The 27,980-nt window shown below is 39.7% G+C and overlaps 1 protein-coding gene and 1 non-coding gene across 3 annotated transcripts in view; one reads left to right on the plus strand and one right to left on the minus strand.

The window, feature by feature from the left end:
- The window catches only part of efl1 (elongation factor like GTPase 1), a 124,935-nt gene that overhangs the window by 71,213 nt on the left and 25,742 nt on the right, over positions 1 to 27,980 (plus strand). For both annotated transcript variants that reach the window (XM_067597565.1, XM_067597575.1), the window contains exons 16-20: positions 7,773 to 7,904; positions 8,813 to 8,960; positions 25,500 to 25,629; positions 25,961 to 26,087; positions 27,169 to 27,373. In XM_067597565.1, the coding sequence (XP_067453666.1) occupies positions 7,773 to 7,904; positions 8,813 to 8,960; positions 25,500 to 25,629; positions 25,961 to 26,087; positions 27,169 to 27,373 (742 nt within the window). The remainder of the gene's footprint in view (positions 1 to 7,772; positions 7,905 to 8,812; positions 8,961 to 25,499; positions 25,630 to 25,960; positions 26,088 to 27,168; positions 27,374 to 27,980) is intronic.
- Positions 4,284 to 4,385, minus strand: LOC137189736 (U6 spliceosomal RNA). The gene has a single exon (XR_010929725.1). It is a non-coding gene; the product is annotated as a U6 spliceosomal RNA (small nuclear RNA).

Raw genomic sequence — 27,980 nt, forward strand, 5'->3', positions numbered from 1 at the left:
GTCACAGTCCAGTCGGTGTTATGCAACATTCTGCATCACAGCTTGTTAGTGGTCAGTCTTTGGCTGTAAACGTGGCCTGGTTCATTTCTACTGTGCAACTGGTAAGAAAGAATAGAATAGAGCCAGCTTTATTGTCATTGTTAAAAACAACAGAATTATAAGATCTGTATATTAACAAGCAATTTACCTCATTTACTCAGTTAAAAAATAAGTTCTCTCTTCCCACAAAACATTTCTTTAGATACTTGCAGATTAGGAATTATGTCCGTCAGCATGTACCTTACTTTGAGTCTCTCCCTGAAGAAAGAATGAGATGTAAGCTTTTGTTGGGTCAACCTGAATCCAAAAAACTGGTCTCAGACTTTGTAAATGTATTTTCCGAATGAGTGAATTATGCCACATACTCTCTGAAAAACAGCTGGGAGGAGGAACTGGGAACACAGATTGGGGTTGATGTTTGGGAGGAGGGCCTTAGTGGGACCCGATCTTGTTCTTTTAATGCCAGGCATCAAGTAACCCTAACCCTAACCCTTACCCTAACTAACCCTAACCCTAACTCTAACCCTTTAAGGTGATACATAGGCTTAATTATTCAAAAGCTAAATTGCACACAATCTTTCCTACAATTTCCTCTTTATGTGATAGATGTAAATCAGCAGAAGGCTCTCTGACCCACCTTTTCTGGACATGTCCAAAACTGTATCATTTTTGGTGTGACATATTCAAGTAGTTCTCTGACATGTACGGCTATGTGTTTGAACCTGATCCAGAGATTGCACTATCTGGGTTTTCTCTCTCCTTGCGAAACCACAGTGTCTCCATACAAAGCACTTTTATATATGGAATCGTAATCGCAAAGAAAGTCGTTTTAAGGCTCTGGCCTCAGTTTAAGACCTGGCTTACTGAGCTCACTGGTACATTGCATATGGATAAAGTTCAATATGGCATGATGGACAGTCTTAATAAATTTTCCGATATGTGTCAGCCATTTCTGGATCTACTTGCTCAACATGATGCTGAACCTGACCAGCAACAAAATTCAAAGAGTGCCATACATCTTTGTCATTGAGCACTTGTGCTTAGACACGCAGTGTTAGTGATGCAGCAGTGTAATTCATTATTTTCCTTTTTTTGTCTTTTGGTTCTGCTCTGGTTTAGTTTTCTGATATGTGTCTTATTTAAAAAAAGACAATGAAATTATAATATACAGAACAGTATGCTGTGCATTTGATGAGCGCATAGTGTCGCTGTTACTATGCGTGCCACCATGGACAGGAAAGTGGTAAGAAAGAAGCATGCTGTTGTATACACTTTTCCGACTGATGAATTATTTCTTATGTAAAGAAACATATTGTGGAGTTATCTGATGCACAATTAATAGAAATCTGGAAAGTTTGGAAACACACTGCTGCCATTGCACAGCAAATTGTTGTACAGCAGATGACCACACAGCTTATTAATAAAGATCATAAACAATAATATATCGAATTCCAACATTGTGAATGTCTTACGAAACTGGTGCTTGGGACTGGTGCATTTTGGGCTTCAGATATTGCCTTAACTTCTATAAATGATGGACAAAAAGCATGACCTAATTTGTAATAAACCTGAATGTTTCTTCCCCTTATTGCCAGTGGGGAACCAGGTTAAATATGTCCTTCCCCTGTGTAGGTGTGGCCAGACATATTTGTGAAGATTTGGACCACACGTCTTCAGCCATGTGGTCCAAAAGTGCATGCTATAACAGCATTTCGGCTCCAAGCATTGCTATTGATGTCCATATAGTTGATATGATCCCTGAAAAACAGCGTTGTATCCAACTTATTGACTGAAATATTCCTTGAGTGCAGGAGTTATTGCATGTCTGCCTGTGGATATGCTTTTCTCCAAGTCAGATTAAAGAGTGTATGAGAACTAATGAGAGTGCGCGTATGCTCGTTCTTCAATGAAACATTCAAAGGATGCTTTGTTATGACCGGGTGAGAGTCTGCCGCTGTGCATTTCCCTTCACATCACGTCTGTTGTATGTCTGCAGCAGCAGTTGTGGGCTGGTCGGGGTCCTCTGAGTTCATTTTTCTCCTCTTCAATTTTATTGTTCTTTGTTGGATTAGAAGGCCTCTAGGGATCGAGTCACCTTAGAGTAATTACAGTGTCAAGTTACATGGGAGGCAGCCAACAATGTCCTGCATCTGCTCTAGCAGTCAGCCAGCACTGAGACTTGTGTGTCTGTGTGTACATGCTTTTTACACAACAGCACATATTTTTGTTCTAGGCCCGGGGCGTGTGAGAGTGTGAGATAAAGTGTGCCAGTATCTGTGAAGCTGATGGAAATAAGTCTGTCCATTTTTGGCATGACAATTGGGAAAACCTTAAAGGATAGAATTTGGAGTTTGGGTGTTGAATATCTTCAGCCCTGTGTGTCTCGATTAACGTTTTTTTTTTAAAAAATCACTTTAAAAAGAAGTTGGCTCAGAGAGAAAGTGAGAGCAAAGGAAGGGAGTGATTAATGCAACTGAGATGAGAGAGGTAAAGAGAGAACAAATCAGGCAGATGGAAATTATACTAAAAGGGAATAAAGAGAGAGTTGTTGAAATTGATTTGATTTGATTGAAAGTCAGAATTACCATCAGTTAAAGTTGCATTGTACTATAATTTATCTTTGAGTCATTAAATGAATTTCTAAAGCTAGCTATGAAAAATCTGTTTACTGTTACTTAGATTACTTTAATTTATTCTGTCCTTGTCTACCCTGTGTGAAACTTTAAGAAAAAAGCTGTTGTGTGTCACTTGTCTTTTTGTATTCATAAGAACCACATCCTCATAAAAGTGATTAAATGTTCCAAAGTGAGGAGTTTTTGTCAATCTTCACATCTTTAATTTGGTAGATGAAGGTTTGGACTCAACCTACTAAAACAGAATGCCACTGTGTGCTGTGAAAGGTGGCCATGTTGAACTCGAATGAGGAGACTGAATGTTTTCACACTGGAGTTAGGTCAGTCTGAATGCTGTCTTAGCAAGATTGATTGTGCAGTAGGTGCTAAAACACTGTCCCAGGCTTCTTCATTTTTATGATCTCAGCTAATCAATGTCCATTCCATAAAATGTCCAAAGGACAAAGTAAATTTCTTGGCTAATGTCTGGGTAGTTTGCTGGCTCTGGTTGGATTTTTGGTTTTTCTGGCTTACTGGCTTGAAAATGACAGTGATGGTCTCCCATTTGTTTTTGAGATGGAGTGACCAGTGACAACACTGCCCACTCTGTTAAAAAAGAAAAAAAAAAGCCATGTTTCAACCAAAAGTTTCAGGTAGTTTGGAACTAATCTCAGGAACTAAAGTTGGAACTTTAATTCCCTGTAATGTAGTCCTGTTTGTGTTTCCACCACAACTGAGGAACCAGGTAGATTGTGCAGAGTAGACTCATGAGGAATTAAAAGATTACAGCTGTGCTTGAAACACAGCATTCACACATGAGGAAAAAACAACACAGATCTGTCCTGTTGCTCTTTGTATTCACTGCTTCATGAGTTGGATGTAATGAATGAAAAGGAGAAATGCAGAGGAGGAAAATGAAAGTAAGAGCATCTGTCTCCACATTAAATCACCTGTTGAGTGTTTGATGGTTATTTATTTGTACTTTAGAATGTAACTTCTGTGAAACAATCAGAAAATAACATTTTATGTCTCTCATTCACTGCTTTGTTCTCTCTACCGCCACTCCCTCTCCTCACTTTACTGCTGCCGTGCCATCTCTCTCTCTGTCGCTTACTTGTACACTCTTAAAATGAATCGGGAAGGTGACAACGAACTTTACTAACAAACTTTAGCTTTACTTTTAACACTATCAAACGAAGAGAAATGTCCTCCTCTCATCCTAAACTGGTCCTAAATCGATACTACAGTACTTCCTTGTTTTATGAATGAAGCAGTACATAGGTTGAAGCAACCATGCTGTTTGTGTTTGACCAATCAGTGACGGTCATCTCTGCAAACCCCGCCCCCTAGGTTCCTGTACTTTTGTACAGTTCTAATCCCTGAACAGGGACTTTTTTGGGGCATAAAACTCCCTGGAACTCAATTTAGAACCTTGTTGCTCCAGTGAAAACACAGTGAGGAAGTATGAGTTCCTCAAAAAGTTCTTAGTGCCTGGGGAAAGATTCTACAGTTGAAACGCATTTCATGGTTCCTGCAGTTGAAATGCATGGTTCCTTAGTTCGTCAAAAGGTTTTTGGTCCTCTGGGGAACTGCAATGGAAATGCCCTATTTGTCCCCTCTGAAAAGCAGATCAAAATATGTAAATGCTTCACAAGTTAATGTGTCATCCTTGCGTCCGTGCTAATCTTCTCTGTATTGATTACAATTTTTCATGTGTGCTACCTTAGCAAGCACACCAGTCTTCAGGTGCTGCTTCCCTATTAGTCCCTTAGGCAGCACCCTTAAACATGACAAGAGTGAGGGATGGGGCCTTTCTGTTGTTGACATCAATGTGTTTTCAATTGCTATCAACTGCCTACTACTTCTTTCTGCATGTTTGTGAATCTATTATCCTGTGCAGTCTGGGCACACTCGCTTTTTGCTGTCATCTTTTTCTGAGAGCCAGCAGGGTGTTCCAAAGCAGATGCCAATTGTTAAATTGGCTAGTTTTACTTTTTCACTTTTTTAAAGGCATAGTTTGGGATTGTGTTTAGCCAACAACTGGGTAGATTCTTGATAATTATCTTGTTGAGTATATCTGACTCATTGTGTGCACGTGCATGTGGGTCGTAGCGAGCGGAGGAGCTATAATGTTGGGTTTAAAACATACAACATTTCTCAAGAATGTTCTTTGTGTTTATACTCCATTCTCTCTATGCCTTTTGGACCCTAGATATCTTTAAAAAAAAAATCAACTCAACACAGATCTAGACATTTTCTTTAGTTTTTTTTCTTCATTTGATGATTTTTCTTTCTTTTGTACTTAATTTCACAGACAAATTGACAAACACCAACGATGTCTGCATATTCATATGAATATTTTCATTAGCTGCAATGCCTTGCCTTCGTTTTTTTCACTCTCCACACCTTTGGTCCTCTCTTGTGCAGTATGTTTTCATGAAGCCTGTCTCATTATTCATTGTTGCCGAGCCCTGACTTGTCCACAGAACAAAGCAGAGAAGCACTTCAGCTCTTTTAATGAATTGTAGAGCACAAAGAGGTGCGTAACAATGTCAGCCTCCCACACTGATTATGTCATTTGATCTGCAGAGTGACATGAACTTCATTATCACTGCCTTTCCATTCTGACCTCGTGTATACCACCAACGGCTCCACTGATTACTTCATTACCTGTAAACGGAAGAACCCAAGGCCCTTAAAGTGGAAAAGTCTGTTCTTTAACAGTGCTGAAAGTATGGTTGTATTAACCTGAGAGCTTTGTACACATACAATTAGTATTATAGAATGATTCTGATACCCTCTCGTATGTACTTGTCTAATGTATCTGTAGAACATTAACCTTGACATATCACAATGAAAAATGTTTTAATGGGTTTCTGTTGGAAAAACACTCTGGAGCAAAGTCTGTATGAATTAAACAGATCTGATGAACACACTTTATGTGTGTACACAGTAGGGATGCAAATTGCAAGGAATTTGCTTAATCCATCTTTGGACATTTGAGCAATAAATTAAAGAGCTTGTCTTCAGTTTTACATACGAAGGTCTGTTTTTGTCATAAGGAGTAAGTAGCCTGTGAAAACTGTATAATGTCTTGTGTGGCTCTGTTTGGTGCTTTCTCAAATCCGGGCTAATAACCCTGGTGATTTCATCAGGGTTGAAAGATGTAGGCATTTACCAGACAGGGAGGGTCTAATGAAAGACACCATTGAGTTGCAGTTTTGAGTTTGACTCATAGTGAGGACTGAAAATCCCCTTTAAATAAACATTGTTTAAATTATAATAAAATAATGTCATCACTTAAAATTGCGTTGCTCTGAGTCCCTTTTGTCACTAATCAACAAATAGCTGGACTAGTTGAAAAAATATTAAATATAGCAAATAATTCTGGACAACTTTCAGGCTTCATCGGAGATGTAAAGTAGATGAGACTGAACATGCTAGGCAGATCAGCACATGTAAGAACTCTAACCCCATTTTTCTTTCGTCAACATTAAGGGCTGCAGTCTTCAACAGCGAATAGCTGTTGCAGCAACCTGTTCACATCAGATCAATGACACATCTTGTGTTCAGTGTGAATATGATCTGAATTGGGATGGATTTTCCTGTATGAGTGGTAGAAATAAAACAGGGGAAATATACTTGTGTTGATCTCTGTGTACAGAGCTGTGAAGTGAACAGATATCTGTATATACAAGTCCAGTACTCTGCCTAAAATGTTGAGATTTATCTTGAGAAGTGAGAGGAGCTTACTTGCACCAGTGTGGAGCTGTATAGTGTGAAAGACCAGAGAAGAATCTGTGAACAGGAGCCTCAGTCTCTCACTTGTTGATGGCTATCATCCCTTTCCAATTAAATCTCAGGATGTTCTTATAAAGTGCTGCCTGTATCTTTCCGTTGTATTGTTGTACTGTTTTTTTTTTCATTTCACTTTTTGAATGTCACATAACACCCACAGTGAGTTCCTAAAAGTCAGCAACAAAACACTTATCATTGAACAATACTAAATCTCAACACCATTGTCATTGAATTTGATCACAGATTGAGAGTTAGTGAAAATAGGGATATCATTGTGAAAAGGGCTCAGCAGCATCTACTGCCTCCATAAATCTAAACTCCTTTGGAATAGATCAGAGAGTACAGATGTTTTATACCTCTTTCATTTAAAGTAAGTTGTATTCAAAGTAAGTTTTTAATTTAAAAGAACCAATTGCATATTGTTGTTGACCTCTGAAATTATTGGCAAAACACAAATCCCTTCCACTTAATACTTAGTAAGTCTTAAAAAAGGGAGATTATTAATGACACTGCACATGTCACATGTCATGAATACTTTAAGCTTATGCCAACAGAATTGCATTTTACAGTGCCTGCATGTAAAATAAAGAAAGGTTTTATTCCACAAGCCAGTAGACTTGTGAACAGCTGTGGTACAAGAGATAATCAATGTACCTTGTGTAAAGACTGATAAATGCACTTGCACTTTTTGACATAATGTCCCTTTCTGGTATTCAATATTAGATTGGCCACTGCCTTTAAACCTTGTTTATTTCAACCTTTTTTTTTATTGTCATATTTTGTATATTTATATGTAAGAGTGAACTGTTTGTGTGTATTAGTGTTTGCTTACTTTCTTACCTCATATTGCCCCTTAAGGGACAAATAAATTATTTTGAATTTGTTTGAATTATATTCCAACAAACAAACCGACTCTACAGCATGTACTAGCATAGTGTGCCTCCTGTGGCCTTCAGAATAGTTTGACTTTGTCTGGGCTCGGATTCTATGATATGCTGGATGTGTTGTGCAAGAACATTACCCCATACAGAAATGAGTTGTACAGTTGCTGCAAAGTGGATGGCTGCAGAGTCTGGCTGCAAACAGCTCATTCCACCTCATCCAGAGATGCTCAGTAGAGTTGAGGTTAAGGGACTGTGCAGGCCACTGAAGCAATGAAAACTCATTATGATGGTGGAAACAAAATAGAAATAGAAACTCTTCTTTTCTTCTGTTTGTTTTGCTCTTTCCTCCTCATTCATTTCTCATCAATACACGTCATACCCCAACCATATGGTAATGTTTATTGCTGTCAGTTAATGTTCTTTTCCCATCCTCCTCCAGGTATCGGAGGTCTGGAGGAGTGCGTCTTGAAGTCAGCCACCTTGTCCACGTCTCCCGCCTGCCCGCCCTTCATCCCACTCAACTTTGAGGCTTCGCCCATTGTACGGGTTGCTGTCGAACCCAAACATCCAAGTAGGTTCTTAGAATTTTTGGATTAATCACCACACCCTTCCGTTTGCACTTTTCACTGCTATACCTACAGTACTGTGCAAAAGTTTTAGGCACTTTAGATGTTTAGATTCTTATCCATAATGCAATACCATCAGGGAGGCGCCTAATCAGTCCCAAACTGTGGCATGACAATGACCCCAAATATACAGCCGGAATCATAAAGAACTATTTTCAAGAACAAGGGAGTCCCGCAACAGATGGTCTGGCCCCCGCAGAGTCCTGATCTCAACATCATGGAGTCAGTCTGGGATTGCATGAAGAGACAGAAGCAGCTGAGACGCCTCCGACATGTACGACCGACCTGCCAAGTACCTGAAAAACTGTGCAGGTGTACCAAGGAGAACTGCTGCTGTTTTAAAGGCAAAGCTGCTCACAACAAATATTGATTTAATTTAGGTTTCTGCTGTTTACTCAACTTTGTAAGAAGTTGATAAGTTAAGTTAATTGATAAGTTAAAACAATTTATAGCAATATTTTGTAAGCATTCTCACTTTACTTTTAGTGCCTAAGACTTTTGCACAGTACTGTACATGAACCAAAACAGCATGTGGAGACACCCTCACAGTCCGTCCACCTAAGACCTACCACGTTGTGCTTGTTGTTGCACTTCAGTGGTTAAAATATGGCCTTTAGTCTCGTTGGATGTAATTTGCTGTCACTCTGCGTAAAAGCCAAATCTTGAAAACATATTCATGGACAGTTAAATCTTTAGGATCAGTCAGATTTAAGTGTCTCCTGCGAACAGCTACCATCCAATGTACTATAGGTGCACTGGTACAATTTTTCTTTACACTAGAGATGTTATTGCCAATAAATTGTTAATACAGACAAATTAGCAAATAGGTTTCTACTTTGTGTTTGTGTGTTAGGTGAGATGCCAAAGCTGGTACGTGGGATGCGTTTATTGAACCAGGCAGATCCCTGTGCTGAGGTTCTGATCCAGGAAACAGGAGAACATGTTCTGGTCACCGCTGGAGAGGTTCATCTCCAACGCTGCCTGGATGACCTCAGAGACCGGTCAGTCTGTGATATGTATGATGTCTCCAGACATGTCCTGATAGTCATCAAAAAACAAAGTCCTGTCCAGCTTATTTTTACAGAAAGTCTCACCCAGTCCATCTTAAACATTGGTATTAATAACTTTGTTCCTTATGTGATGCCTGCTTCCCTTGTATTTCATTATTATGCTTCTCCATACGTGGCTTTTTCTGTCTAAGTCCAATTGATTCTCTCTCTGTCTTTCTCTCTCTTCTGGACTCCTGTGTAGTGACTGTGTACGTGTTTGTGATTGAGCAGGGCAGATTGAATACAGTGTGTGTTCACATACTGAGTGACTCAGATCTGAGAGACAGAGAGAGAATCTGATTTGTTTCCAATTTCAGCACCATCATAATCTGGCTATCATTACATATTGACTGCTGTCTCTCACTGTCTGGACGCTGCCGGCCTCCTCAGAAGAACAACATGGGCTCACTGACAGGCAGATAGATTATTAGAGAATTTTTAGAAGGGAAAGTTGGCTAAGTCTTAGTGTGACTAAGTTCTATGAGAGAGAGTGGCTGCACCAGAGATGGGCTCCTGAATACATCTCAAACTTCGACCTAAAAAGTGGGACATTTTGCAAAATAACCTTCAAATAATCTTCAGAAAAGAAGAAGAGATAACAGCATTAGTCATCAAAAACAGAAGAGGAAATATCATCTTTAGATATATTTTTTAAATCAAAACAACTAGCTAGCTGTCATCTGCTAACTGCTACCTGCCACTGTTGCCAACCTTCCAAAGGAGAAACTGCACTGAGGAAGCTAACAGGAGAGTTATTTTGTGAAGACAAGAAGAGAAATTAAGCGGCCCTTGTTGGTGGTATTCTCTCTCTCTATCCATGAACTGGTGTGATAGCGGCGTGACCGACGTTTGCCGCGGCCTCTCCTAGTTCTGACCATGAAGTGTCTTTGTCCATGTCTACATCTACGTCTACATCAGTGTCATCGTATGGAGTGCAAGGGAAATATGTCTATGATTGTCAGTTTCTTTTGGACATTCATAACAAAGACTTTTGCCACGAGAAATACTAGCTGGGAGAGCTTAATCAACTGAGCATGCTTGGTCTGCTACACCCAGTGGACCCAAAGGAGACCGCAGGACATATGCACTGATAACATTCATCATCACACCATCAATTTCCAGCTTCATACTCATCACTCTGTCCGACACTCTCTTCACCTCCAACACACTGTTGACATAGTCTTCCTTCAGGATTACCCCTACCCCATTTCTCCTCCCATCCACACCATGGTAGAACAGTTTGAACCCACCTCCGATGCTCCTGGCCTTACTCCACTTCCACCTTCTTGCACACACAGTATACAGTGCTGCTTTAAAGTTTGTGAACCCTTTAGAAATTTCTCTATTTCTGCATAAATATGACCTAAAACATGATCAGATTTTTACACAAGTCCTAAAACTAGATAAAGGGAACCCAATTAAACAAATGAGACAAAAACATAAAACTTTATTTATTGAGGAAAATGATCCAATCTGACATATCTGTGGGAGGCGAAAGTATGTGGACCCTTGCTTTCAGTAACTGGTGTGACCCCGTTTTGCAGCAATAACTTCAACCAAACATTTCCAGTAACTGTTTATTAGCCCAGCACATCGGCTTGGTGGAATATGTAAGCCCATTCCTCTTTACAGAACAGTCTCAACTCAGGGATGTTGGTGGGCTTCTTTGCATGAACTGCCCACTTCAGGTCCTTCCACAGCATTTCTATAGCATTAAGTTCAGGGCTTTGACTCGCTCATTCCAAAACATTAACTTTCTTCTGCTCTAACCATTCTTTGGTAGAGCAACTTGTGTGTTGAGGGTTGTTGTCTTACTGCATGACCCACTTTCTGTTGGGCTTTGGTTCGCAGATGGATACGTTGACAGTCTCCTGTGGCATTTGCTGGTACAACTAAGAACTCATAATTCAATCAATGATTGCAAGCCGTCCTGGTCCAGAGGCAGCAAAGCAGGCCAAAACCATGATAATTCCACCACCATGTGTCACAGATGGGATAAGGTTCTTATGCTGAAATGCAGTGTTTGCTCATCGCCTTTGTTTGCCTCTCATTCAAGCCGAAAAGTTGGATTTTGGTCTCAACCATCCACAGAACATTTTCCAGTCGCCTTCTGGCTTGTCCACATGGTCTTGAGCAAATTGTAGACGGCAGCAGTGTTCTTTTTGGAGAAAAGTGGCTTTCTCCTTGCAACTCTGCCATGCACACCATTGATGTTCAATGTTCTCCTGATGGTGGACTCATGAACATTGACTGTAGCCACTGAAAGAGAGGCCTTTAGTTTTCTAGATGTTACCCTGGGGTTCCTGGTGACCTCCTGGACTATAACACGCCTTGCTCTTCGTGTGATCTTCGTTGTTTGACCACTCCAGGGGACGGTAACAGTGGTGTGGGATGTCTTTGGACATGTCAGTTTGCACACGATTTGCCTGAAAGTCGACTGGTGGAGTCCAAACTCTTTTCTTTTTTCACCCTTTCCAGCCTGGTGAGTGTCAGCAACTCTGCTTCTAAGGCCCTCAGAAATCTCCTTTGTTCAAGCCATGACACACTTCCACAAACCTATGTTGTGAAGCTCAGACTTTGATAGTGAACACCCAGATGTCTCTTCTTTAAATAAGGCAGGGCCTCCCAGACTCACACTTGATTGTCATCCCATTGATTGAAACACCTGACTCTAATTTCACATTCAAATGAATTGATAATCCTAGAGGTTCACGTTCTTTTGCCATGCACAAATATGTAACATTGGATCATTATCATTTTGTTTAACTTGTTTAAGCAGCACTGTATCTACCTTCCTTCTCTCCATCATATCAACTAGCTCTCTCTCTTTACCAGTCATAGTGCTGACATTCAAAGTTCTGACTCTCACCTCCACACTCCTACCCTTCCTCCTCTCCTGCTGCCTCCTGACATGCCTTCTTCCCCTCCTTCTTCACCCAACAGTAGTGTAGTTTCCACAAGCAAGCTGCTGGTCAGTAGTACCAGTGGCTAGGGTTGGGTACCGAACTCAGTGCTTTTAAGAGTACCGACCAAATTACTTCGGTATTACCAAGTACCAATTCATGTTAGATCTATTGGTGCCCAATTTCAGTACCTTGCTGGGCTGAGAGTCAGTGCACCCCGAAATAAGTTTTAAAAACACAAATTTACTGACCAAAGGGTCTCGCACGGAGGCTGAAACACTGACAGGAGCACCAACCCATGAATACAAGAGACGCGACAGATCCATTTTACCTGACAGGTATGTTTACGGTGTTTGTGTGCTCTGTAAGACGTCACAGTAATAGGACTAGCATGCTGATCTTAAACATATGGATGAGACCATATCTGATTTATGATCCACATATTCGATTTGGCATAGGTTTTACGCTGGATGCCCTTTCTGATGCAACCATCCCCATTTATCCGGCCTAAAGCGACTTTCGCTCTGTGTTACTTGCACGAGTTTGACCATGGGATCATTGTGTTTATTTGCCACAAACAACCAGAATACATTACTGTACATTAGCCGTAAGCTAGTGAGCAATGGCATGCACCAGCCATGTCTGATGATGTGTGTGTGTTTGTGTGTGTTTGCGTTCAGTTCAACCTCTGACTGAAACTCACCAGGAGCTTCGGTTTTCTCTGTTATTTCCCTTCAGTCTCTCTTCTTTTTCCTTTCTCCTCTCTGTTTGTCCATGAAGTACATTTAATTACATTTCCCCTCCAGTCAGCAGTCAACATGAACGAAGAGAGACTAATTACATTATAACCGACAGTGGAGGTCGACAGCTCCACAGCTCGCTGCTGCAGATAGGTTGAGAAGCGAGAGTGAAGATAAATCCACTTTTTAATCCTAAAAGTTTAAAAAATAAATTCTGAGCTCTCCACCAGCCAATAAATGACTTGGATCAGAGCAGATCCCGGTGTGACTCCAAATGCTCCCGCTGTCTGTTGGCAAGCAGCAGCTCTGTCTGTCCGGTCCTCTTCACAAAATACGCTGCAAAGTACGTGCAAATTTTTCGATCAAGTTGAATATTTTCAACTTATGTGAATATGTGATTGATGCGTAATCACGTTGCGTAATTTGGGTCATTCACGTCGCCTGATACTGACTTTATAAGTAATCACACTGTGCAAAAAATTCGCTTCACGTTTGGTGTGAACACACCACAAGAATGCCCTGGCTAGTGCATCCCCAGTGGCTGGGTTATAAAAACCATACCAGACACAAAATATTAATCAAAGCAGAGTATTTTGTCTTAAAGCTTTAAAATGAAATGTCTGCTCTTCTGTAGCTTTTTTTAACATTTATCATTTTTGTATCAATCAGGATTTGCTAAATTACTGATGATTTTTTTTAAAACTCAGTGTAGTTACCGTATTACTTGTTTACCCAGCCCTGCAGATAAGCAGACTTTCAGGCAGGTAGAATGTGAGGCAGACTGGCAACGACACAACCTTATTTGCCCCTTCAGTTTCAGATGCCTGCATTAATCACCTCTATGGTCAATCACACACTCCACACAGAATACACCAATGATAGAGCTTTTGTAATTTCACCGATGTACAACCAGCAATACCTTTGTATGTGATGCATAGGTGTCAGGGCCAGCATGCCCGAAGATTAGAATGATTAGAAGAATGATTACCTCTTCTTCTATGGCTCTGTTCTCAGCAACATTAAGAGAGGCTGCTGGTTTCATTGGTTGCAGACAGGGTTAACTCCCCTTAGAGATTGATGACCTCCTCTGCCCTTCAGCCTGACCCTCCTCCAAACCTCTTCTGCATATTTTAGCATGGTAAAACCCAGAGTATTGACTTGAGGATAATGCAACTGTCATTTGTGTAATCCATCAAAGTACTGTGGCACTTGGTTTATGTAATTAGCATGACTGTCTTTAATGACTTTGAGGTTGAGGTTAGCAGATTTTGTAAACGGTATCCAGTATCCTTATTATCCCACAGATTGCCTGTAAGTTGTCTTATCAGGTTTTGTATGTCTCATACAATGTCTGACAGCATGTTATTAGCTTCTGGATGTTTGCATTGTGAAAAACATGTAGTAATCAATTTATTGATACCATCTATTTATTCATGAAGACAGTTGCTTTGGAAAGCCATGGGTCTGTGTTCATTCATCTCAGCCGTTGCCATCTCAGCGGGGAAATAGAAATCATACCAAAGTCAGAGCAGTGACTCTCTAGGCACTGCTGCTGAAATGATGATAACACATTATGTTAGACAGTTAATGGTGTGTATTTCAGTTGTGTGTGTGTGTGTGCGTCTGTGCATCCGTGCATGTTTCTGCCCTGACTTTTGTCAGTGACTCAAAGCTGTTGCATTAGTGAGAGGTATGATACATGGAACAGACTAAGCAGATGAAACCAAGTGCAAGCTTTGATCCCTTATTGGTTTCACCTATGAAACAGACTTCAGTCATGAATTGAAGAAGACAGCTTAAAGATCCATTTTGTAGGCTTTTAGACATTTTAGATGATGCTTATGCAAAAGGGTGTGATACTGAATATAAGAATGTTTGTTATAATCCTAAATACAGTTATTTCTACTGCACTATAGGTGGATAGTAATGAAAATATCTAACTGTATGATTGTATTGTTCTTGTATTCAGTGACAGTTGAATTTTGCTTATTTTTTGAGAAAGTAAAATTTCTGTGGGGGTTTCCTTTGTCTAGGTCAAATATCATTAGTGTTATCTTTACTGTTATGCTTATAACCCGTGACAAGTTACTGAAATAAGAATGCACAGACGTCAGACACACAATAAGCATGACTTGCTCTTTCCAGTGATAGCAATATTTCCAACAGAAGTTTAACTACTGGATACAAGATGTCTCCGACTTCACTGAAAAGTGTATTCTTAGTGTATGTGCACTGGAGGCCTCAAGTTTCCTCATTACACTTATGTAAGTTAAATAGGTAAGGTAAATTAGTTGTGATATAACAAATCATGCTTGCATGTTTATACCTTAAATTGATTTGAACAATGAGCACAGAGAAACTTTTAATAACATACCCCCACAGATCCTTACTTCCTCTTGTGATGATTTAGTCAACAATTTTAATAATAAGCTGAATACTACAATTGATGCTATAGCACCAGCCAAACATAAGAAGATTAAATCTAAACACAAACCACCATGGAGAACTAGGGATATTATTAAGCTAAAGAAAAACTGTAGAAAAGCTTAGCGTCACTGGAGAAAAAACTAAGCTGCATTGTGACATTTTTAAAGAACACTTTACTGTCTATCAACTATTGACAGCCTCATAAATCCAGCTCCAAAAAGCCACTCATCACCTCAAATGTGCAAGAGTTTGCAGCATTTTACAGAGACAAGATAACAAAAATCAGGTTGGATCTAAACATGTTATACAGAATGTGGGTGAGCCCCTGTCTTTGGACATTTTTCCTCTGCCTAAGACTGCTATGAATGATTTTGCTGATATTGATTAAGAAATGCTCAGGAACAAAGTAATGCAACTAAAACCCCCCATCTGCTCACTTGACCCTATCCCCACCACCTTTTTCAAGACTGTGTTTAATTGTCTGGAGGATGATGTTCTGATTGTAAATCATTCCCTATTGACTGGTATTTTCCCCCTGGCACTGAAAACTGCTATTGTGAATCCCCTCCTAAGGAAAAGTAACCTGGATCCTTTAGTGCTAAAAAAAATTTAGGCCAATTTCAAACCTTTCTTTTTTAAGAAATTTTCTTAAATTAGTATTTAAACAGCTAAATTTTGGCTCATTGTATATAATTGAAACACTTTTTTTGCTTTTTGTTGATGTTTTTTGTCTTGTTTTGTTTGTTTGTTTATTTTTTGGTCTGAGTGGGGGGAATGATGAAACGTGTGGACTGCATTGCTTTTATAGCATCTACAGTTTGATAAATGGAAAATAATAATAAAATATACACTGTAAAAAATGTAATAAGGCTCAGAATGTCCTATCAACGTGGTTCTGATATCTGTGGAAGACTGATACTCATGCAGTACATATATTTGCTTTGTTTTGAAAACCTGTGGATAAAATAGCTATATTGCATAAACTTTTTTTTGTCATAGAATATGAACTCTACAGAACAATTCTCATGTCAGCTGGTGGAATTTCTGAGTAGCATCAGGCATGAAAATGAGGCTATGAAAATAAGAATGCCCAGCTAAGACTTTCAGTTACTCTGCCATAAGCCTGTAAATAATGGGAGAATACTACAATACAATGTACTCTAATTGAAGGTCATTAAAATGATAGTGATTATAATGAAATGCCTTTTAGGCAAATCTTCAACTGAGACATCCTCTAAAATACAGATAACCTTGTATACAATACCAGTATTGGCTGTGATAACCTCTCGGACACTCTTCTCACCTGACATTATCAAGCAGCCTGAATAATTGGTTTGCAACCATATTGACCAAAAACACAGAAAATCCAATTGTAAATGCTATAAAGACATGCAGGTCTGTGTGAAGTGAGCAGAGACAAAATGACACATTAACTAAGGATTACATGGAGCAAGGATCTCTCTGTATTTGGCTCCTTTTATTGTTCCATCAATCCTGGCCAGTCTCCCAGTCACTGCCACCACCATGCTTCATCATAAGGATGTTATTACTACAGTGATGAGTGCTGCCTTGTTTTCACCAGACACAGCACTTGGCATTCAGGCCAGAGAGCAGAATTTTTGTCTCATCACCTCAGAGACTCTTTTTCTTCATGCTCTCAGAATGCTTTCATAGCTGTTTGGCAAACTGCAGGTGGCCTGTAACATGACTGTTAGTCAGGAATGACTTCCATCAAGTCACTCTGTCTCACAGAACTGTTTGTTGAGAGCTTCAGAGATTGACGTCCTTCTGGCAGGTTCCCCCAAACCCTGCAGAGGAACTCTCATTCTATTAGAGTACTCATTAGCTTTTTGGTTTGTACTGATAATGGCCCCATCTTTAATTTCTGTTTGTGCCAGTTGCCATTTCTGGCATCATGCTCTTCATTCCGGTGGTGATTTTATCATATCTGGTCAGACACATGGATTTTAATGAAATGGTAGACGCTCTTGCCAAGAGGTGCAGGATAGATCTTCTGGATGCACTGATGCATTATCAGCGACTCACCTTGGGTTCTCAGGTGTTTCAGGACTTTCAACATCATAAACCTTCACCCGGGTGACCCAGTCAGGGCTGGTCATGCCACAGCTTACACCCTAGCAGCAGCCGCCTCTTGATCCATAGCCACCTAGTGACTTTCTCTCCGGCTTCTGTCACAGATTTGGTCTGGAAATCTCAACTGCTTGCCCAGGTTTACTTTGAGCTGCCAGTCAGAGGCTGTGGGAAGGAGACCAGTCCTAGTTATTGGCTAAGGGTTGGGGTCTCTCTCCAGCTTTGACAAAGGCAATGTCTTCTTTGGAGGGTTGTTGGTGTTTGCTGGTGTTAATTGCAGTGGTAATTCTTTCAGCAGCTGCCTGAAGCACTTGATCATGGCACCAGCAGAAGCGGCCTTCTCCAGTTTCTCCATTGTTTTGGTTTAGTCATGCCGAGCCATGTCTGGAGTCAAGCACACTGTGTTTTTCCATTACACAGCACGGCAAGGTAAAATAATTTGTTTACCTGTTGGAGGTGTGCTGGTCATCTGCAGCTCATAATCAAACATCATCATCGCTGTGGCTGGTTCTGTTTGTACTATTCCTCCCTGCATTATTTCTAACTGATCCGCTGAACAAAGAGCTCCAAATATCTCCCTATGCTGTTGTGTCGCCTGGTTTTTAGCACCGCTAATGAAGCTCTGCTAATGGAGCACCGCTAATGAAGCTCTGCTAATTCAGTGAGTAACATGTTTAATTTCCTGTAAATTCTTCACAATAAAAGTCTCCCATTATTTAGTCATTTAAAAGCTTCTAATATAGAGCAGCAAAAGCAGGAAATTTTGGGTTTGCATCAGCAGTAACTTAACTCTGATACAGCTGCCCCTCGACGACTGCCTGACAAGAGACAGATACTCAACCAAGGGGCTGCATAAAGGGCCAGTGTAAGATGGAGTGTTTTTTTTTTTTTTAATTGTGAACCATGCAGAGTTACTCTAGTGGACTCCAAAAATGAAAATATAGAGCCGGAAATTAGCATAATAGGTCCCCTTTAACCAGGACAGCTTTTTATCACTGGAAAAACTTATTAAGATTTATTTCTCAAGCTGACTTAAAGAAGCTGGTTCATGCATACATCTCAACCATGTTAGATTACTGTAACAGTGCTGGTTCACCCAAACAAACAATAGGAAGGCTCCAGCTCATTCAGAGCCATCATTCATATTTGCAAAAACCAACACATTACTCAAGCATTTCAATCACTTCTTTGGCACCTAGTGCAATACAGAATCAACTTCAAAATTCTACTTGTAGCACTTATTTTGTGGTCCCCCAGTATATTTCTGACCTCCTCACTGACTGCAGTCCAGTCAGAGCTCTCAGGTCACCAGCTTTTGGTTTTCTCACTGGACCCAGAATAAGATCCAGATCTGATGAAGGCACTTTTAGCTTCTTCAGTCTTTGTCTCTGGAACAAACTGCCTGATGACCTGAGATCTGTTACAACTGTATCCACATTCATAACCCTGTTTTCTCAAGTCTTTTGGAGAGTAGGTAGATGGAAGTTGTTTATTATCAGGAGGTTTCTGAAACAAGTTTGTCTTATACGCTTTATGGCACAAAGTGGGTGCTTGGTCTGTCCTTTTACAAACACACACATAAGCATCGTCCTGTTCAAATCTCCACACACACACACATATAACTCAAGAACACTGATACAGCACATTTCTCCTGCTGGTGTTCTTTTTACACTTAGTAATTACTGAAGCCTCGTATCTGTGAGCAGTTTGGCATTGAGCATGAAGCGAAGACACACAAACTAATTTCATGGGGTTGAAATCAAGCACATGTCAGCCTCAAAGAAACACACAATCAAGTCCAAAAGAGTAGAGGAGGAGAATGCAGAGAGGAGGGAAAAAGTGAAAAAAGAAGGAATGATACAGAGAACCTGTAGCAGACAGGCGTGGGCAGAACAAAGTCAAACACATCTTGCTACAAATGGCTGGCATTTGTGTACTTTTACACACACACATAAACACACACACTTATATAGTCGGCTGTAAGATTCAGGCTGTGCTTTCCTACCTAAATTTAAACCTACAGTAACATTTTACATTGACATTTAAGCTGATAGACCCAGTAAGGCATAAAACTCTAAATGTTACATTCTCAATCAAGTCAAATTACAACAAAGTCCAACAAATAAAAGTCTGTTTGTTATTACATTTGATTTATTAAGACAACAGCTAATTACATAATCAGTGATAGAAACTGTCTATAAAGCACATTGTGTGAAGGAAGAAGAGCTTTAATGGAGCAGTTTAGATTTGTGTGTAGGGATGCAGAAACAGAAATACTGTAATAACATTCCAAAGCATTTAATAAGGCTACAAATAAACTCTTGACCTAGAAAACAATTTGGTCATCTGTAACTTGGTAAATATTAATAATCTTTGTTTACAGAGAAGTTTGTAAAATAAATACAGTGGGAGTCAGTAAACTTACATAGAGGAGTGGGAAGAGATGAAAAGACAAAAACAGGAAGATTGCTTAAAAAAAAGAAGCAGCAAAAGCTTATTAGCACTAAACACAATGTACAGCTGAAGCTGATGGGAATGTCATCCGTTTTGCAGGTGTTTGGTCACAAACCATTGCACAAATAAAAATTTGGACCTGATGATGGCGAGAACAAAAGTGAAGGGATCATTCAGATTATTAAAATTCATCCTTAGGGGGACATAAATATCTGCAATCCATAGTCGTCAAGACATTTCACTCAAGGCCACAAATATTAACCTGATGCCAGAGGAAAAGTCAAGGGATCACCAAAGGCAGTAGGACTCATTACCTGGGGACCATGGATATATGAAGAAAATTTGATGGCCATCCATCCAGTAGTTGAGATATTTCAGCCTGGGTTAAAGTGGTGCACTGAGTGACAGACAGATATTGCGATCCATAGAGCTGCAATACTAGCATGGCTAAAAACTCCAATTACAATTTTTCAGAGCCCAAGGTGACGCCTTTATAAACTGATAATGTAGTAAGATGTTGAGGACATATTGTAATAACTTACAATTTGTGATTGCCATCATGTTATGATTTATGTTGCAGTTTTTTGATGAAATTTTTTTTTTTAAAACATTTCATCTGCGTACTACAGCATGGACACACAAACACCCACAAACATTGGTTTGTAAACCTAAATATCAATGTGCACTGATTAACCAGGCAAGTAGACACATCTAAAAGATGTAGCACAATGCAGTACAACACAGCAGTGAATACAAGCTTACATCATTTTTCTGTTTGCACGGGTCCATAGACGCTGTATTTTGTGCTTGTGTTGTATTGGACTGAATACTATAATATACCTAAAAGTTTTTCCAATATTTTAACCTCATTTATATATGGAGGAGCAAAAACATTAAAAATCACCTCACAATGTAATGCAGTGTAATACAACAGCACAAACTACACCCTCAAAAATGACTATAGAGTTAAATCAACACCACTCTGACACAGTGTCATAATAAAAAAAACCCCACAAAAGTAGAATTTATTACATGACTGTGATATTGCATTGATTACAATGTGTAGTTGTTGTTATTTCACTCAGTATAAGTGACAGATGAAAACAGGATACAAATAATAATCCTTTTTAAATACTTTGAAGAGCTGTGTTCCTGGAGTTATTTTGGGCATGATTTGGGAGTAAGCCCCTGTCATGTCAGTGTTTAGCAAAACACTGGATGAGGATTCCTCTCTGCAGCCTGTTGCTCTGTATTTCTGGGATTTTAGCTGAAGAAAGGAGGCCATGTGTAATGCTGTTGCTATGTTTAGATCCAGGCCAGACAGCTTGGGACAGAGATGGCAGAAGAGCACGGGGGCTGGCCAGCTGGCTGGCTACTTAGCTCACAGGGTGGATGGTTTGATGGCTCGCTAGATAACTTGAATATTGCCTTGCTGGCTAGTTGGCCGGTGATGTGACTTGATGGCCTATTGGATGCTTTCTTAATTGGTTGACCGAGTGGTTGGCTAGCTGATTGGCTAGCGTGCTGACTAGCTGATTGGTTGGTTCATTGGCTGGTTAGGTGACTGGTTGGCTCTTTGGCTTGCTGATGGCTGTCTGAGCCCTTTGTCACATCTCTGGCAAGCAGCCTGACCGGCAGTGTGTCACGCTCAGAATGAGGTCAGAACTGTTCAGCCACTCAAGTGAGCACGAGACTGTGACATCACAGTTCCAGCACTCTGAGGGGATTATCTCTCTCTCTCTCTGTCTCTCTCTCTCTCTGTCTCTTTGTCTCTCAGAAAGGGGTCAGGTGCCAGGTAATCAGAAACAGTGCTCAGTGGTGCGATTGATTGATTGATTGATTGATTGATTGATAATTCAGTCCATCCAGGAACATGACATTTTGCCATCGAGCAAATTCAACCAATCTGTGCATTATTTTGTGAAGCTCACAGTTCAGCTATGTGGTCATTAAAGTGAGTTGAATTAAATTCAATTTGCTGGTTAAAAAGGCAAAAATAACTACAACTGAAAGATATCTGAAAGATATAAACACTACTGTTTTTAGTGGCAGCCCAATTAATGTTCACAACCTGAAGATGAAATGAGCAGCATAATATATGAAACATTCATTAAATGTATCTGACACATTCTGTATCTGTATTCTTGTATGTGACTTACTCTAAATACTGTTAGAGAACTACGAAGCTGATCAGATTAAAAATGCTGATATGTATCCAAATTTAACTGGGAGATTCTTAAATTAACGTGAGGTGATCAGCTGATCATTTCTCTTCACAAGAGCCTCCACTCTGTCGGTCCCTGTTGAACCGCTGTACACACACAGTCCACTTGTGGTCGTACAGTGGGGTTACAGAGTGATGTGTCTTTTCACTGACAGACAATCTTTGTCTGAATACAGATAGCAGCTGCAGAGAGCACATTAACCAGAGAACAGACACACTTTTCATTTTAGCTGTTATAGAATTAACGCTTATTAGCAGCAGCTGATCTAATCCACCACCAGTGTTTGTTACTTTAACCAGAAAAAGCAACGTTCAGATAGAAATGAGAATCCTGCTACCTACAGTATAAACAGTTTTCATGACCCTTTGCAAATAAAAAGAATGACGAAAGAAAAAAGGTTTGATAAGAGATTTGCATTGAAGCTTAATGAAACTGGCTATTTTGCTGACCAAAACAGATCCAGCTACTGGAACCCATCCCAAGTTGTTCCCCCCTCACTAGTGAGAATCATCTCCATGGAACCTAATAGTGATTTTGATTAATTTAAAATCATAATTAACTGAGTGAGAAAGGGAGGACAGGTCAGCAGCAGGGACAGTGAGTGACTGGGATTACCTGGTTTATGCCCTGTTTTCTGACGCGACATCTCACTGGATTAAATGAGCATGTATTCGTCTGTGTTTGTAAGTAATGCTGTCTCGGCCCTGCGTCTGCACCACCTTAATACGAATGTAAACACAGAGATTTTTTTAGAATGACCCAGTGGACCCGAGGTCAGCCAAGAAGCGTACGTGTTGCTCAGTAAAGCTTATAATGCAGACAGACAGGTAGTTAGAAGGACAGCTTAATCAGTGTGGTTGTTCCCTCCCGCGTGGAGAGCCAATGTGCTTTTTTTGTATAGGTACTATAATCCAAGGCACACTGACTGCAAACAGTGTAGTTGTTTTGTTTGTATTGTCTTTTAGGATAAGTTAATATCAAGGAGCTTTAAAATGCTGTCAGATAAATACATTTCAGTCAATAATATGCTTGGATTTTAAGGATTTGGCTGCCATTATCATTATGTGTTAGTCCATCTGTAATACTATTAGACTTCCACACCCTTTCTCTGGCCTCCAGCCTCAAGCCCACTGGTTTACTGAAGACATGCATCAGTAATTTCCTAAAACAGCTAATCACTAGTTTTTGGCAAATGTTACTCAAACAGGAGGAAATACATTTGTTGGGGGCTATTTTCATTGGTGGATTTATGCACATTTGGTGCTCTAGTGAGTATTTCTGGCAGCAGAATGGTGTGAGTGGGATTAAGTCAAAATAAACTACAGTGTGTGTGTTCCTGGTAATGAAGGAACATGTCACCCAGTGCGACAATGTGGCTCACTGATGTGTTTTTAATAGTTTTTGGACAACAATGGAGCTTTAACTGCAGTTTCTCTAGATTCAGAAAAACATTTTTCAATTATTTAAACAGAAGTAAAATATTAAAGTGCTTTGACCTGCAAGTTAAGTAATTATGCAGGTTGAAGCATCATCCTACCCAATTGACCTGAAACTGTCTTGTAATAGGTCATGCTCTTGACAGTAGATGCATTTATTCATGTTTAAAAAAAACATTTACCTAACAGCTGATGTAATTATGTGGGCACTTCTTACGCCTGTGCACACTGTTTATCAATGGATTGTGCAGACCGAGGTGGCAGAATTTCAGTAGAGGTTTGAAGCCCTCCTCCAACAATGTATTATTGCTCATATTAATATTTACAGCGTCACATGTGGATTATATTCAACCATCCTCTGTGTTGTTTATAAGGCCATGACTCCTCCAGGATAGATTTAAAACAGACACACAGCAAGAACATGATTCAGCAGAGGCAAAATATATTAATTTTGGTCTCCGTATGGCTTTCAGCACTTTAATGTGTCTTTTTATTCAGGACATAAAAAAGACAAGCTCACTCATATATCTGAAATGGTGTCAACCTGCCACTGTTACCGACATTCCAAAGAAGAAACCGCACTGTGGAAGCTAACAGAAGAAGTATTTTGAGAAGACAAGAAGAGAAATTAAAGGGTCCTTGTTGGTAGCATTCTTTGAACTGGTGTGATGGCGGTGCAACCAGCATTTGCGGCTGCCTCTGCTAATTCTGACTGTGCAGTGTCTTTATCTATGTCTATGTCTACGTCTGTGTCATCGTGTGGAGTGCAAGGGAAATATGTCTATGATCATCAGTTTCTTTTGGACATTCATAACAAAGACTTTTATGAAAAATACTAGCTGAGAGAGCTAAATCAGCTGAGTGAGCCTGGTTTACTACACCCAGTGGATCCAAAGGAGACCACAGCTTTGCCTGGAGCTGTACCAGAGAGGACTCATCCAGTGTACCAATTGTCACAATAAACTGAAATATGCACTTTTTCTATAAATGCTCTTTAATGCACTATGCTGCTAACTGTTCATTCTTTTTTGTTTTTTTTCTCTTGGAATTTATGTTTTTATCTTTTTTTTTTAAGGGAAATTTTAGATGTATGTCTTTATTCTTTCTGTTGTTGCACTGCTGTGGGCTGGGAAGAACAGCATTTCAGATTTTTTTTTTTGATGTATGCAAGTACACAAGAAAATGACAATAAGCTAAATCTTGAATCTTGTTACCGTTGAATAGAAGGTTGACCCCATTTACTCTTTCTGTCAGCAGAACATCTCAGAAACAATGGACCAAATTTAGAAAATATTGAAAACACAGATAAGCCTTTGGGCAAAGAAAAGTTGACTCAATTTTGGTTTTGATGTCTTTCTTTTTTTACTCATAACTGTGACAATAAATGAGATATAAACTTGATTCCAAATCCCAAGTGTGTTTGCTAGAAATTTCTCTTAAAATTGTCTTCCAGCTCATTTCAGTCCAGGACTATTTGCCAAAGCTAGCAGTAGCTTTCACAGCTGTAGAGTCTTTACTAAAAATGGGAATAGGAGCATTTTCTTATTGGTCATGGTTCCCAGACATTGTATCCTAATTACTTTGATAATCCTCTGAGTTTTCATCTAGCACCATCATCCACTCCAGAATGTCACTGTCCCATACTTTGGTTTATGAAACTAAGATAGTGAACATTACCTTACTGCTGCATCTAAGAATTATTTTCATTATTGATTAATCTGCTGATTATGCTGGATAATATAGTCTTAATCATTATGTCCATAAAATGTCAGAAAATATTGGAAAAAGTCCTGTCACAAATTCCCAAATTGCGTGTTTTGGCTGACCAACACTCCAAGACCCAAAGACATTCAGTTTAATACCCTGTATGATAAATGAAATATAAAAATATAAAAAGAAATATACTGTATCAAATTATCACATTGGAGAGATGGAATCAGCAAAAATTTGGCATTTTAGCTGGACAAATGACTTAAATGATTAATCAAAACAAACTTAGCTCAAAAAGAGTTGCTGTGCCTAAGTACAACCTCGAAGAGCTGCTAGCATGACTGTAAACTGTTGGTCTATATTTCACTCTTAGTTCTCAAGTTATATCTTAAGTTACTTATGTGTATTATACATGAATATAATGCGAGAGAATGTCAAGCTGGCATGAAGCTGGCTTTGGACAATGGAGATATTAGTAACAGGATTTTCACTTGTTTTTTTGCAGATTTGCTAAAATTGAGATCACTGCATCCAAGCCCATCATTCCATTTAGAGAAACAGTGGTACGTCCTCCAAAAGTGGACATGGTAAATGAAGAGATGGGCAAGCAGCAGAAACTAGCCATCATTCACCAGGTGAGTCAACCCGACAGTCATCTTACTGTAGTCCACGTCAACCTCTACCCAGTTCATGAAAGCTTCTGTTTTCTGTTCAGTATTTTTTGTCTGCTAAGTCTTTTCTGAGAAATGGAACACAGCAGATGATGTCTTTTACAGATGGTGTGATGAAGTGAAATGTTTTACATTAACAGAGTGGAGTCATTAAGAGAATTGGGCAATTAGAAAAAGCAGATTTGTTGGATTTACTGTTACAATCATAAACACTTTAACATTAACAGTAAATCATCATTTCTCAGTACAAAGTATTGGTTTTCAGATATGTCAGTGTATGTATATGTATTTCTAGGTGAAAGAAGAGGCCTCTCAGGGTCGTTCGTCTGACACTTTGCATGTGGACCCCAGTGGTCTGGTCACCCTCACCACTCCCAACAGACTAGCCACTGTCAGCGTCCAGGCGATCCCCCTGCCACAGGGTAAGATGTGGACCTACACAAAGCTGGCTAAAGGCCTCAGTATGCTTTAAAACAAACTAGGTTGAACGTTGTGTCATCCGACTATGTCTGAAAGCAAAAGTGTTTATAGTTGTCTATAAATGCCTCAGTGCAAGCTGGGGCAAAACCAACCGTCATAGGGAGGGGCAAGACACGATGAATCCACACACTTGGGCAATTACTGTGTGAAGTGGGTGTCATTGTCAGTTTGTCTATTTCAGAAAATTACAACAATTGTCAAACATAGCCCCTATAGCTCTCCAGAAGAGTTCCAGAGACTTGTAGAATCAATGCCAAGGCTGAGGAACACCATTCTTCCAAAAGATATTCCCTCATTTGGTGTTTTGATGATGGTGGTGGAGAGCGCTGTCTAACACATCAGTGCAAAATCTCCCATAGGTGTTCAATTGGATTAAGATCTGGTGACTGTGAAGGCCATAGCATATGATTCACATCATTTTCATACACATCAAAGCATTCAGTGACCCCTCGTGCCCTGTGAATTGGGGCATTGTCATCCTGGAAGAGGCCACTCCCATCAGGATAGAAATGTTTCATCATAGGATAAAGGTGATCACTCACAACAACTTTGTATTGATTTGCAGTGACCCCTCCCTCTAGGAGGACAAGTGGACCCAAACCATGTCAGCAAAATGCCCCCCAAAGCATAACAAAGCCACCAAGTCCCCTCACTGTAAGGGTCAAGCATTCAGACCTGTACCAGTTTTTCATTTAATTTGTCACTCCTCTGTATTTATAGACTGTCCTATGAATGCACCTGAGCCCTGCTGGGTTTTATTCCAGCAAATCATGGAGTAACATATATACCAAAGATCTTGGTGAATGCTGTTAATGATGTGTTTTGGTAGAAAACCAGCCCACTGTGTCAGGGAGACCAGGTAAAGGGCCACTGAAGTAAAACTAATTTTACATTTTAATTTAACATATTTTCTTAAACAATGGAAACCATAATGAAGACTTGAGCTACAGAGGTGTGAAGTGTCTCATACCTTAATTCCACCATTCCTAATAGCTTTGTGGATGATATTGTTTGTCCTGTCAGAGGTGACCAGTCTGTTGGAGAGTAGCTCAGAGTTGATTCGGACTCTAGAGCAGGTCAACATATCCCTGAGGGAAGGGAGGAGTCTGGAGGTCAGCCTCAGGACCCTGGAAGCCATCACTGGACTCAAGGCCCAGCTGGAGAGCCTGCTGCAGGGGAGGAAGTGGAGGAATGCTGTGGAGCGTATCTGGGCCTTTGGGCCTCGCAGGTCTGACACTGACTGTAGTGACATGGACGTTGGTTCACATGGAATGTAACATTCTATTAATGATTAGAAAAACAGAGAACAGAGCAGAGTAGGCTGACCTTTTCCTAAAGGAATGTTTGCCTTTATTTACTTCAGCTGCAGAAAGAACCAGGCATTTTTTCCAAATTTAACCTTTTTTTATAAGCATATTAAATTAAATTTTAATTAGAAACCTGTTTTCAGTGGAAAAGCTCTAAAAACTGGGTTGGTCTGAATAGGGTATAAGAGACTAACTAGTGAACATAGTGGAGAATTCAGCAAGTAAAGAAACTAATTGTATAATTGAACTATTATATACATTTTTTTCTCAGGAAATGGTAAAGACCTAAAACAGAACTAAAAGGAGAGTGAATATTGGACTTTCATTCATCAGGTGGACACAAACACAAACAAATGAATTCTAATGTTGCTCTGTGTCTGCTGGATGTTTGAATAGAAGGCTGTTTGTGAAAATATGCCAGTGTTGTAATTACAGCTTGTTGTCCAAGTGGCCAAAAAATATAAATTAATGCAGCTTTTAGGTAAAAGTAGAAATGTACTATTTCCTGCGAAGGTAAAGAAAATAATT

This window comes from Thunnus thynnus, chromosome 1 (genome assembly GCF_963924715.1).
Source record: "Thunnus thynnus chromosome 1, fThuThy2.1, whole genome shotgun sequence".
NCBI lineage: Eukaryota > Metazoa > Chordata > Actinopteri > Scombriformes > Scombridae > Thunnus > Thunnus thynnus.